At 38.7% G+C, this 14,172-nt stretch overlaps 1 protein-coding gene across 2 annotated transcripts in view; it reads left to right on the top strand.

Annotated features, from left to right (window-relative positions):
* ppp2r5eb (protein phosphatase 2, regulatory subunit B', epsilon isoform b) overlaps window positions 1–14,172 on the top strand; it is a 72,581-nt gene that overhangs the window by 41,750 nt on the left and 16,659 nt on the right. For both annotated transcript variants that reach the window (XM_070879477.1, XM_070879478.1), the window contains exons 7-10: window positions 8,153–8,206; window positions 8,302–8,352; window positions 11,646–11,765; window positions 14,002–14,129. In XM_070879477.1, the coding sequence (XP_070735578.1) occupies window positions 8,153–8,206; window positions 8,302–8,352; window positions 11,646–11,765; window positions 14,002–14,129 (353 nt within the window). The remainder of the gene's footprint in view (window positions 1–8,152; window positions 8,207–8,301; window positions 8,353–11,645; window positions 11,766–14,001; window positions 14,130–14,172) is intronic.

The following is a 14,172-nucleotide window of genomic DNA, read 5'->3' as shown; positions in this document are numbered from 1 at the left end:
CTAATTTAGGAACTATAAATTTTGCTTGGTAAAGCATTGATTTCTATCTTTTCATTTACTTGAGTGAATTCTCTGGTTGAGTTGCTTTACTGTAGTTTTGTGTAATTATCGATCAGTGATGCTTGCTGGCTCATGTTACAGGTTGATTTATGTTGTTTTGCGCAGATTAATTGACCTTGAAAACATTGTGTGTGTGTGTGAGTAGCTTGGATACAATCTTGGTCTTCATAACAATTTGTCAACTAATTTCTTGCCGATGCAAAGCAATATATCGGGGTAATTAATGATCTTTAAAGCTTCTCTGTCTTGGTCATTCAAATTACCTTCATATTACCAGTACTGTAATTTTTTCATTTGTCATGCACGTGTTTCCATTCATAATGTAGTAACATCACTTAATTTAGTAATTTAATTAATGTAGTAAGTGGCAAGTAGTGCTTGAAATATATTTAGTGGAAGCAATACCAATTGCAAAAAGGAAACTTCAATCTTGCTGGGAATGTAGAATGGTAGTCCATAAGCAACAGTAAAAAAGAAAGATGTGGATGTGATTGGCAGTTCATTTAAAGTCTGCAATCAATATAACGGTGTTATGATACTAGATTGATCGATCCGATACGACCATTTGATATAAATTAAAACGTTATTTAAATCATTCACATTATTGATAAAGCCATAGCTGCAATAAAAACTGGCGAATGTTGGAAATTTGAAATTAACCAGGAAACTGCTGGAAATAAGCAGTCACTTGTCACCTGAAGGGTTAACATTTTAGGTGTGGGCTCTTTGTCAGAACTGTAAGATAAGCCAACCTTTATAGGACTGAATTAAGAGGATGGCGAGAACAAGTCAGCTGTCCTGTCAGAACGGCAGTTATTGGATTTAATGGCCTGAAAATGGGTTTTAAAAGGCTAAAAAGAAGGGTAAAACAAGAAGGGTACACTAGGGTCCTCTTAGTCAGACAGTGTAGGAGGCCTCAGTTTTAAAATTCTCATTCCTGTGTTCAAATCCCTCCATAACCTTGCCCCATCGTATCTGTTTAACATCCTCCAGTCCTGCAACCAATATTGATTGTAATTCTTTTTGGCACCGTGTGGCTTATTCAAAATATCGCAACTGCGCAGTTTTTGCATTGAAAAGCTGACAAGCCCACTACACGGATTCCCTGGAGGGCTGCGCAGCTTAATGGGAACATTCCCCGCAACCCTCCAAAAATTTCTGCATTCCAGTGCCATGTGCTAGTCAGAGTAGGAATCGCAGGATAGCTCAGATGAAAACGTGGCTTGAGCAGTGGTGCAGCAGAGAGGGATTCAAATTCCTGGGGCATTGGAACCGGTTCTGGGGGAGGTGGGACCAGTACAAACTGGACAGTCTGCACCTAGGCAGGACGGGAACCAATGTCCTAGGGGGAGTGTTTGCTGGTGCTGTTGGGGAGGAGTTAAACTAATATGGCAGTGAGTGTAATTTTGTACTGCACTGGATTAATTAACATGTCTAAAGAAAGAATGCAAAAGGCAGGAGGCAACAGAGCAGAGTAGCACTAGGGTAAGTGTAAACCACAAGATGATAGGAAGGGACAATATGTATGAATATAAAGGGGCTGCAGGAGGGGTCAAAACTAAAAATCATGGTTTAAAAACTAGTATTAAAACACTCTACCTAAACGCACGCAGCATTCGAAATAAAGTAAATGAGTTGACGGCACAAATCATTACAAATGGGTACGATTTGGTGGCCATTACAGAAACGTGGTTGCAGGGTGGCCAAGACTGGGAATTAAACATACAGGGGTATCTGACGATTTGGAAAGATAGACAAGAAGGGAAAGGAGGTTGGGGTAGCTCTGTTAATAAAGGATGATAGGGCAGTTGTGAGAGATGATATTGGCTCTAATGAACAAAATGTTGAATCATTGTGGGTGGAGATTAGAGATAGTAAGGGGAAAAAGTCACTGGTGGGCGTAGTTTATAGGCCCCCAAATAATAACTTCACGGTGGGGCGGGCAATAATCAAGGGAATAATGGAGGCATGTGAAAAAGGAACGGCAGTAATCATGGGGGATTTTAACCTACATATTGATTGGTCAAATCAAATCGCACGGGGTAGCCTGGAGGAGGAATTCATAGAATGCATATGGGATTGTTTCTTAGAACAGTATGTAACAGAACCTACAAGGAAGCAAGCTATATTAGATCTGGCCCTGTGTAATGAGACAGGAATAATAAACGATCTCCTAGTAAAAGATCCTCTCGGAATGAGTGATCACAGTATGGTTGAATTTGTAATACAGATTGAGGGTGAGGAAGTAGTGTCTCAAACGAGCGTACTATGCTTAAACAAAGGGGACTACAGTGGGATGAGGGCAGAGTTGGCTAAAGTAGGCTGGAAACACAGACTAAACGGTGGCACAATTGAGGAACAGTGGAGGACTTTTAAGGAGCTCTTTCATAGTGCTCAACAAAAATATATTCCAGTGAAAAAGAAGGGCGGTAAGAGAAGGGATAACCAGCCATGGATAATCAAGGAAATAAAAGAGTATCAAATTAAAAACCAATGCATATAAGGTGGCCAAGGTTAGTGGGAAACTAGAAGATTGGGAAAATTTTAAACAACAGCAAAGAATGACTAAAAAAGCAATAAAGAAAGGAAAGATAGATTACGAAGGTAAACTAGTGCAAAACATAAAAACAGATAGTAAAAGCTTTTACAGATATATAAAACGGAAAAGAGTGACTAAAGTAAATGTTGGTCCCTTAGAAGATGAGAAGGGGGATTTAATAATGGGAAATGTGGAAATGGCTGAGACCGTAAATAATTATTTTGCTTCGGTCTTCACAGTGGAAGACACAAAAACCATGCCAAAAATTGCTGGTCACAGGAATGTGGGAAGGGAGGACCCTGAGACAATCACTATCACTAGAGGGGTAGTGCTGGACAGGCTAATGGGACTCAAGGTAGACAAGTCCCCTGGTCCTGATGAAATGCATCCCAGGGTATTAAAAGAGATGGCGGAAGTTATAGCAGATGCATTCGTTATAATCTACCAGAATTCTCTGGACTCTGGGGAGGTACCAGCGGATTGGAAAGCAGCTAATGTAACGCCTCTGTTTAAAAAAAAAAGGGGGCAGACAAAAGGCAGGTAACTATAGGCTGGTTAGTTTAACATCTGTAGTTGGGAAAATGCTTGAAACTATCATTAAGGAAGAAATAGCGGGACATCTAGATAGGAATAGTGCAATCAAGCAGACGCAACATGGATTCATGAAGGGGAAATCATGTTTAACTAATTTACTGGAATTCTTTGTGGATATAACAAGCATGGTGGATAGAGGTGTACCGATGGATGTGGTGTATTTAGATTTCCAAAAGACATTCGATAAGGTGCCACACAAAAGGTTACTGCAGAAGATAAAGGTACGCGGAGTCAGAGGAAATGTATTAGCATGGATAGAGAATTGGCTGGCTAACAGAAAGCAGAGAGTCGGGATAAATGGGTCCTTTTCGGGTTGGAAATCGGTGGGTAGTGGTGTGCCACAGGGATCGGTGCTGGGACCACAACTGTTTACAATAATAGATGACCTGGAAGAGGGGACAGAGTGTAGTGTAACAAAATTTGCAGATGACACAAAGATTAGTGGGAAAGCGGGTTGTGTAGAGCACAGAGAGGCTGCAAAGAGATTTAGATATGTTCAGCGAATGGGCTAAGGTTTGGCAGATGGAATACAATGTCGGAAAGTGTGAGGTCATCCACCTTGGGGGGGAAAAAAAAACAGTAAAAGGGAATATTATTTGAATGGGAAGAAATTACAACATGCTGAGGTGCAGAGGGACCTGGGGGTTCAAAAGTTAGTTTGCAGGTGCAGCAGGTAATCAGGAAGGCGAATGGAATGTTGGCCTTCATTGCGAGAGGATTGGAGTACAAAAGCAGGGAGATCCTGCTGCAACTGCATCGGGTATTGGTGAGACCGCACCTGGAGTATTGCGTGCAGTTTTGGTCACCTTACTTAAGGAAGGATATACTAGCTTTGGAGGGGGTACAGTGACGATTCACTAGGCTGATTCCGGAGATGAGGGGGTTACCTTATGATGATAGATTGAGTAGACTTGAGTCTTTACTCGTTGGAGTTCAGAAGGATGAGGTGATCTTATAGAAGCATTTGAAATAATGAAAAGGATAGACAAGATAGAGGCAGAGAGGTTGTTTCCACTGGTCGGGGAGACTAGAACTAGGGGGCACAGCCTCAAAATACAGGGGAGCCAATTTAAAACCGAGTTCAGAAGGAATTTCTTCTCCCAGAGGGTTGTGAATCTGTGGAATTCTCTGCCCAAGGAAGCAGTTGAGGCTAGCTCATTGAATGTATTCAAGTCAGATAGATTTTTAACTAATAAGGGAATTAAGGGTTACGGGGAGCGGGCGGGTAAGTGGAGCTGAGTCCACAGCCAGATCAGCCATGATCTTGTTGAATGGCGGAGCAAGCTCGAGGAGCTAGATGGCCTACTCCTGTTCCTAATTCTATGTTCTTCAACTATGGAATGTTCTGCAATCCTCATTCCCTTTGTCCCACCATTGGCGGACGTGCCTTCTGCCGTCTAGCATATCTAGTGGTCTTAAAAATGTTGATGTACTTGAACAGCTTTTCTTAATACTAGTTGTATTTTTATGAAAATAGAATTGTTAAACCTTATGATCTCAAACTATTTTAATCTTAAAATGCCTGCTATATGTTTTGCTAATTATCGGACAATGCTGCTGTTGAGCACTATTTTTATTTATTTTTTATTTCATGTGTCATGTCATTTTGATTGAACTAATGCCAGAATATATTTCTTTCAAGGATCTATGTTCACTAAATGCTGGAGGCATTAAGAATATAATATAATGTAATGTTGCAAAACTGAGAGCCGTTCATCTTATAAGCATCCCTGCATACTAGTAATGTATAAATAGTTGAATGTTTTAATTATCTGGAATTTAGACCAAAACTGGAATTGCCTTTTTTTGAAAAGGCTTCTTTAAGTGAATAGAAAAAAAACCTTATTTTTGTAATTATTACCTCCTCATCCTCTTAATATCCCATCCAAAATACATGCTTATGAGCTGTAACTGAGATGTAGAGGATAGCAAAAGTTATCCTGATATTAAGAGTTGTCATGAATATGGAAACTTTACAGACCATTTAAGCCCAATATCTGTAATGGAGAAAAATGCTTGAGCGTTACATCGGCCGGCATGATTTTAAAAAAAAATTAAGCATGGGGCCCTTCCTGCCCATTGTTAGGCCCCTGATTTTGCACAGTTCTTTTGTTTTGGATTCTATTTTGCCTTTTCACCAAATTAATCTTTTATGAAAGGGTTTGATGGGGTAGATGAAGGGAAGATGTTTCCATTTGTGGGGCGAGACCAAAACTAGGGGACAGAAATATAAAAGTCACTAATAAATACAATATAGAATTTCTATACCCAGAAACTGGTTAGAATGTGGAACCTTGTACCACGAGTAGTTGAGGTGAATAGCATAGATGCATGTAAGGCAAAGCTAGATACACATACGAAGGATAAAGGAATAGAAGGTTTATACTGGTGGTGTTAGATAAAGCGGGGTGGCAGGAGTCTTGTGTGGAGCATAAACACCGGCATGGACCAGTTGGGCCAAAGGCCTGTTTCTGTGCTCTACATTCTGAGTAATCCTATGTATTTTTCTGCTTTCTCTCCATATCCATTTATATTCGAGTAATTGGTTACCACTCTGGTCGAGCTAATCACTTCCAGTAATTGTCTTTGTGAAAATGTTTCTTCTAATCTCCCTTTTATGTATCTCGTGCTTATTTTGAGATCATGGCCTCTTGTCTTCGATTTACCTACCAATGAAATTATCTGTGTTTACCATGCCTATTCCTTTTATCGATTTGAATACTTCTATCAAATTCACCTTCAATCTTCTCAGTTAGAATCATTAGCTCATCTTTGAGGAAATAACTAAACTAACAGAGAATTCATAGGGGATAAGGGAGTTATAAGGCTGGTAGAGGTAATGGAGAAAATGTGAAAATATGCATGGAGAGATTTAAGAAAATAATTTTAAATTTAAGGCATTGGAGGACTGGGAAACAATGTAAGTTTATGAGGAAGAGAGTGATGGGTGAGCGAGACTTTAGGATAAGAAATAGGCAACACAGTTTTCGACACGTTAGAGTTTATGGAGGGTAGGAGGCCAGCAATGACAGCATTGGAGAACTCAACACTGCAGGTGACACAAACATGAATTGGGCTGGGGGCGGGTAGGGTGATGTTAAGCAAGTCTTTGTGATGAAGAGGATCTGTGGTCAGAAGTTAAGCTTGGGGTTGAACATCATACCAAGGTTTCAAACTAACCGGTTCAACAACAACTTTCATTTATATAGCACCTTTAATGTAGTGAAGGTGCTTCACAGCGTTGCCGAACAAAATTTGACACTGAGCCACCTGAGATAGTAGGACAAGTGGCCAAAAGCTTGTTCAAAGAGGTTGGTTTTAAGGAGTGTCTTAAAGGAGGTAGAGAGACAGAGAGGTTTAGGCAGGGAATTCTGGAGCTTGGGCCTACGCAGCTGAAGGCACAGCCGTCAATGTTGGAGCGATTTTTAAATCGGGATGCGCAAGAGGCCAGAATGGGAGGAGTGCACGGTTGTCGGGCTGGAGGAAGTTACAGACATGGGTTGGGGTGAATCCATGGAGGGATTTGAAAACAAATGAGAATTTTAAAATTGAGGTGTTGCTGGACCGAGAGCCAATGTAGGTAAGAGAGCACAGGGGTGATGGGTGAACAGGACTTGGTGTGAGTTCGGATACGGGAAGCAGAGTTTTGGATGACCTCAAGTGTATGTAGGATGGAAGATGAGAGGCTGGCCAGAAGATCATTGGACTAGTCCAGTCTAGAGGTAGCAAAGGGATGAATGAGGCTTTCAGCAGCAGATGAGCTGAAGTAAGGTGGAGTCAGGCGATGTTACGGCGGTAGAAGTAGAAGGTCTTGGTGATATGTGGTCGGAAGTTCATCTCTAGGTCAAATACGGCATCAAGGTTGCCAGGGAGAGGCATGGAGTCGATGGCAAGGGAATGTTGTCTGTGGCAGCAACCGATGACAATGGCTTTGGCCTTTCCAATATTTAGATGGAGGGAATTTCTGCTCATTTAGTACTGGATGTTGGACAAGCAGTGTGACAAATCAGACAGTAGATGGGTTGAGAGATAGTGGTACGGTAGAGGTGGGTGTTGTCAACATACATATGGAACTTGATGTGTTTTTGGATGATGTCGCCAAGGGGCAGCATGCAGATGAGAAATAGGAGGGAGCCAAGGATTGATCCTTGGGCGACTCCAGAGGCAACGGTGCAGGAGTGGGAAGAGAAGCCATTGCAGATGATTCTCTGGTTACGTCTGGATAGATAAGAATGAAACCAGATAAGGGCAGTTCCACCCATCTGGATGGAGGAGGATTGTGTTGTCTACCATGTCAAAGGATGTAGACAGGTGAAGAAGGATGAGGGATAGATTACCACGATCACAACTCGTATTGGACTGTTCAGCCACCGAAGAACTCACTTCAGGAGTGGAAACAAGTCTTCCTCGATTCCAAGGATCTACCCATGATGATTGTCATTTACAAGTGCAGTTATAGTTAGATCCGCACAGTGAGGAAAGGCTGACGCGTTCTGTTGTCTTCTGGAAAGAAAACGATGAAGCATTTTTAATTAGAAGGAAATTAAAATTTCAATTATATGTTCTCATGATACACCGTTCACTTTTTATAGTGGAAAAATCACATTATCAACTGCAATAAACGGTGGGAACTGTATTAGGGGAATAAGAAATAATGCCACTCTATTCAAGGACAATGCCTTCCAGAAGAACCATCAGAATCTACTTTAATTTCATTTCTTTCTCATCTCATTTCTGTCTTTGTAAACTCCAGGATGGGTAGGCATTGAAGGCCAAACCTGATTGTGATACAGTACATGACAAATTGCCATGCACTTAATTGATTTGCTTTGCAGATTGGACAAAACATTGTTCCTGCTCTTGTAGCTCAAACATAATAGAATAGTTTAAACCTTTCATTGGTTAAACTGATTTTTTTTTTAAACTAGTTTTAACAGTCATTTTATTTTTATTCCACAGTTGGCATATTGCATTGTACAGTTTCTAGAAAAAGATCCAACATTAACCGAATCGGTAGGTTTTACTTATGTTTCTCAATTAATGCTTTGTTTGAAAGAAAAGTTTAAAGTGGATTGATGTTAAAATGTTTGTCCTGTATGCTTCTTCAGGTCATCAGGGGTTTACTTAAGTTTTGGCCAAAAACTTGCAGTCAAAAAGAGGTAAGCAAACTGTTTGAACCTATACTTGCCTGAATACGTGAAAAGAAGGGTTTAGGCTGATGTAATTATTAATTATATGTAAGATACACGTATAGGTGTTCTTGTGTGAAATTTTAATTACAAAAATAAAACCGAGTTCGCTGGTCAATCACTCCAGTTGCTTCCATAGCACACAAACACTTAATGTACTGATTAGGACATCTTTAGAATTGTGTCATATATATGTTGAGCGTGCTAGCAAAAAAAATCTGCCTGTTGCTGAAGTTACTATCATTCTACGTTTAAGCTCCCATTTCGAAGCAATTTATTGGACTGTTTTAAAAATGTATTTTTCAGATAAGCATGCAGAATATGGGATCTAGTAACACTTGATACTTATTAGGATCTAGTAACACTAGATATTTATTAGGATCTCAAAGTATTTACAATCCCATAATTACTAGAGAAAAATAAGTGATCTAAAAAACCATGAAACCACCTTATTCTTGTACCTTCTATGAAGATCTGTTGTGAGCGTACTTGCAAGCTAAATACATTGTTTCCTATATAGTTTGAATGCTACCACTTAATGTAGTGATACAGATTTTGTTTTTGTATTTTGAAGATCTGTTCTGAGTGTACAAAATTGTAAAGGTATTCCTAGCTCTGCTGTTGTAAGAATGGAGAGTTCAGGTAGTCCCCTGGTGGTTGACTCTGGTGCAATTTACCCCCCCTCCCCCCCACCCACTTCCTATTATTATTATTATTATTATTATTATTATTATTATGATTGTCACTTTGACTTCAGTTCTTTCTTCTATAAATTTTTCACTGTCCGGTATATCCATAGTAACAACTATTGGAGAAGTATTGTCAGAAAAGCTTAATTGATTATAGCCTCCAATAATTTGGGCTATAATTTCCATCATGTGGAAATGTACCATGATTACTTTTCCATTGAAATGATTGTTCTGGACTGACTGCAGCATATTGATAATTCATGCAGGTGAATGAGATTGACCACAGTAATTCAGCTGTTAACTATCATCTTGGATATGAACTAATGTAGCATGCAATTAAATCATGAAGTGGGAGAATAGCTAGCAGAGAAATGCAGGCTTAAATCGAGTAAATTAATGTGCACAGTCTCTCATTTCTAATGAAAACCTAATAGTTTGCTAATGACAGATTTTGGTATGCTGTGACCAATTTTCATGTTTTGATGTATAAAATGTTCATTTTGTTTCCAAATTTATAATTTTTAAAGTTTTGAAGCCTTTAGTTTATTTTTCCATAAACTTAAAAGCTTTACTTCATAGAAACTTTCACATTAATTTAAAAAAAAATTCATACCATTTCATAGGCTTGTGCCTCTAAAATTATTTTTCTAAGATATGCACATATGTCCTGGTGTCACAATTTCCATCTGTTCCCACTTCCCCATTGCACGGTGAGATCATCTATGTTCTGTGTGTCAGGTATGATTGACCGTCAGTCATCTCTGACACTGAACCAATCATATTCCAGGTTTCCAAGTCAGAATATGGGGACAGGCATTCCTGCTTATTCGGGTCACAGCAGCACCCCAAGACTTTCACAAAATAGTGATCCTGGTGAAGTAGTAAGATTACTTATTACTTTTCTTTTCTGCATCACGAGCAGTAGAATTTTCTAAATTAGCCATTTCTACTACTATTTAATAAATCATCTGTAAACAAAGCAAATCCTTAATGTGCTTGACTAGGTTTGTGTACCAGAAAATAGGTGTTTGAGAGACTGCATTTAAACTCTACCTGTTGATAAATGACATTTTAAACTTGTGTGTGCAAGAAGTGATGGCCAGGTAAAATACATTTGCTCAAGTTTCACTTGGGTTTGAGGGAATCCTATTAAAGACCCAATTCATAATTGGCAATAAATACTGAAGATGTTCGTCGGAACTTTCAACTCCAGCAGTGCCACACAACGGGAGGTATAGAATCGGCCGCCTATAAATACACCCACACGCAATTCTCCTTTCCGTTTACTTTAATCTAGTTGGGTGTATAACGGGCAGCCAATCCCCTACCACCTGTTTCACGCCTCTGCCGAAGTTGAAAGTTCTGCCTGTTCTTTCGAAGAGCAGACTTTCATTTAAAATTACTGGAAGCAATATTATTTAGAGGTTCTTTTTCCCAAAAGGCGATGTGACCACAATGTGCTAAGTCCATTTTTTTTTTCAAGTTTTCTAATGAGTTACACTTTTATATTTGTTATATTGCAGGTTTCAAAATAATGCAGTTGTGATATTTCAAAGAAATTCTGCATAATGCTCAGCACATTACTGAACTTTAAAAAAAAAAAATGCTTTCAAGTTCCTTATGATATGGCAATTTCTATTAGTATAGATTTTTGATTTCCCAAGAAGTATGGAAGGTGCTTTAAATGAGAAGTAAAGCCAAAATGGAATAACACCTTTTGTACTGTATTTTTGTTAATACCAACCTTTCATTGACCAAACTAATTGGGATTAAATTAAGGTTGACCAACATGATAAAGTGAAGACTGACTAAAGAGACACAGATGAGTTGTGACCTTTGCTTTCAAAATTTCTTACAATTGGTATGCTGATTAACAAAACATAAAAAAGCAATCTCTGTTGCCCGTCTATTAGAATGTGATTCCTAAAAACCGAAACATTGTCCACAGAACATAAGCACTTGTGTTAAATTATTGATGTTTTAGAAGGAATAAAGTAATATTCTGGCACAATTTAAAGTGCTATATAGAATGAAGACTTATGTACTGGGATTCCATTGTCTCAGTTATTAGGAGCATGCAACTGAACCTTGCAGCTCAGAAGATCGTGGCCATGGCTCCTGGCCTGTGCTTGGGTAGTAGATCACGGCCAGTATGGTAGTAATGGTACTACTATAACTGGCCTGAAATATTAACCAGTCGCTAGTCAGTTATTCCTAGTTAAAAAGTGAATGTTGGGTGAAGGGATGATTAGGCTCCACATAGTCAAACAATCTGCCAACAACACACACTTGAAGATTGGCCACTTGGCTGAGGTAACAGAGGGTTAGTTGTACCTGTAGAATGGTACCTTTTAGCAGTGGACACTTTCAGGAAAGACGGACGGGAGAAAATTGACAACAAAAAAAATTATTGGATTCAGAGATAGAATTTACAAAAGAATTAGTATGTTTTTAATTACAAATACATAATAGATGATTTATATTCAAAAAAATTAGAGTGGTAAAATATTTTCTGTGTTGTGAAAATGCGATGGAAATTGATGACATTATTTATCTTACTTTTTTCTAAACCAGGTCATGTTCCTTGGGGAGTTGGAGGAAATCTTGGATGTTATTGAGCCTGCACAGTTTGTAAAAATTCAGGACCCGCTCTTCAAACAAATTTCCAGATGTGTTTCCAGCCCCCATTTCCAGGTTTGAAGTTGCTTCTTGTGCCATAGATTAAAGCATTATTGCTGGTTGCACATAAAGTCCAAGTAATGTAAATTATTTTCTGTAAATACAACAAAAAAAAGTGAATTCAGTCTGTTAGCAAAGCAGATTAGTGTGCTGAGTGGAAGCATTTGAGGATAAATGCATGATGCCCACTGCTTTTTTCCATATATATTGGATATTAAAAAAATCCACCTTAGAGCTTCAGAATAAAAACTAAAGCATCAGCGGGTTATATTTGCTGTTGGTCCTTTTAGCTATATTTGTCTTTTTCTTCAAAATAACGAGAATTTTTGAGTCATTTATGCTGATCACAAGTTTAAATTATTGTGTTATAAACAAATTGTAGCCTTGGCCTCCTTTCCTACTGAATGTTGATGTAATGCACGTGTTTTTGAGTATTTATTCGAATATGAAGTTTTTTTAATTAAATACCCAGAATTGAGACAATGAATAGCAATATTGTGCCACCAAATCTCTGGGCAGTGATATAATCACTGTTGAGAAAAGCCTCGAGTTTCAGTAATCCTGCATTGCCTTGGGTAATGAGGGATGGTGTGTACATTAATCTCAACTTCACATTCCTGTCTTCACACTGCAATGGAACCTTGGTTATAAGAATTTTCATGGATGATGGAAAACCAATAGGAGTCAGAGATGCTGACATTTTGTTTCTGAGCATTGTTCTTTATACTGCTGGTGGAAGAGCACTGGGTTCGGATATACATCATGGAACCAGACAAATCTTTAACCCCCTCACCGTAACACCTCACTAAGGAAATGTCTGGGGTTTACTGTCCAGTTTAGGTCTGGAAATGAATGATGCCTAAGTTGGCTCGCTGAACTGATTTGCATCACGCAGTCCAAATTGAATTTGAATTTGAGCTTGCTGCACCAAATCTCAATTGGGATACCTACTAACTATTGAGTGAATGAAATAACCCTTTTTGCCATATCATCAAAGACGTCAGATGACAAGTCGTGCATTAACTACTATTCATTGACTGCAAAATGACAATTATCACTATTTAAATTTAAATACTGGGTATACAAACAATTAATAGGTATCCCTATCCATAACTATTTCTAACAACTAGAACAACAAATAATGAAGAGTTACTTAACAATGAGTAACAGAGGTTGTAAAGATAATTCAATAGTGTCACTGTAATTCAGTGTTACTGGATCACTGATTTAACAAATTATTGTTGAAATCCATGTCGAAGACTAACATAAATTGGTAAGATTAATTTAGGATTAAACTCCATAGATATCTGACAAATTAACAGCGTTGGATAGCCAGTCTATTGAATAGAATCTCTATGCGGGTGGTTAACATTGTTTCCTGTGCTTATATGACCTTGTCCTTAATGAGCTACATGGTTGAATCGATTATCCTCCTCCACTGGGATAACGGCATTAGCTTCTAGGACACTCATGTGACTGTTAGAAGTGGTTGGCACCAAAAGAAGTGAACCCTTGGTACATTTCGCCCAATATCAATACCTAGGCATATCAAACTTACTTCCACTCCCTTAATGTCACGATCTTTTCTTTTAACAAAGGATCTGACATAGGACCAGATCAGCATGGCATATTTATGTCCCATTAATGAGCTATCTCCAGCCTGTGCCTTCCATCAAGGGCCTTTTATCACAAATAAATAATGGTTTTGATTTCACAGCCATTTCCAGCATTCAATTTAACTACTGACTCCATTTTATTGGACACATTTAAACTGAATCTCTATTTTGGGAACATATTTCAGTCAACTTACAGGATATTTTCTTGTGTTGGTTAGTGCTAGAAGAGCTGATTTGCCAGCTCACTGCTTCCCCACATACCCACCCATGAGTCCTGCTGCTACACTTGTCACAGATGTGAGAGAACTAACCAAAAATCATTCCCAATGACAATTCCACCAGGCTACAAGAATGAGACTCTAGGCAATGTGTTCTCACTGACAGCAGTCTCCACAGTGCTGATCTCAGCCGACTAAAATTAACACAAAATCTACCTGTTTCAACAGATTCTTATTTTTAAAGAATGTTTTTGACCTGAGCGATACATGGAGGATCACCCAGTAACTATAACAAATACAAAGCATAATATAGAGAGAGCTCTGTACTGGAGATATTTCTCTTCCTCGTATTTGTGCTACTTGTGCAGTCTTTTTTCAATATTGCTGAAAATCTAATTGTTCTTTCTGTCTCTCAAGGTGGCTGAGAGGGCGCTTTATTACTGGAACAATGAATACATTATGAGTCTTATAGAAGAGAATTCCTCTGTAATCCTGCCTATTATGTTTCCCAGCCTATATAGAATCTCTAAAGAACACTGGAACCCGTATGTACATTTAAAATGAAAATATTTCTGTCGCCTTTGAGAA

This window comes from Pristiophorus japonicus, chromosome 4 (genome assembly GCF_044704955.1).
Source record: "Pristiophorus japonicus isolate sPriJap1 chromosome 4, sPriJap1.hap1, whole genome shotgun sequence".
Classification (NCBI taxonomy): domain Eukaryota; kingdom Metazoa; phylum Chordata; class Chondrichthyes; family Pristiophoridae; genus Pristiophorus; species Pristiophorus japonicus.
This window is presented reverse-complemented; position numbering and strand designations above follow the sequence as displayed.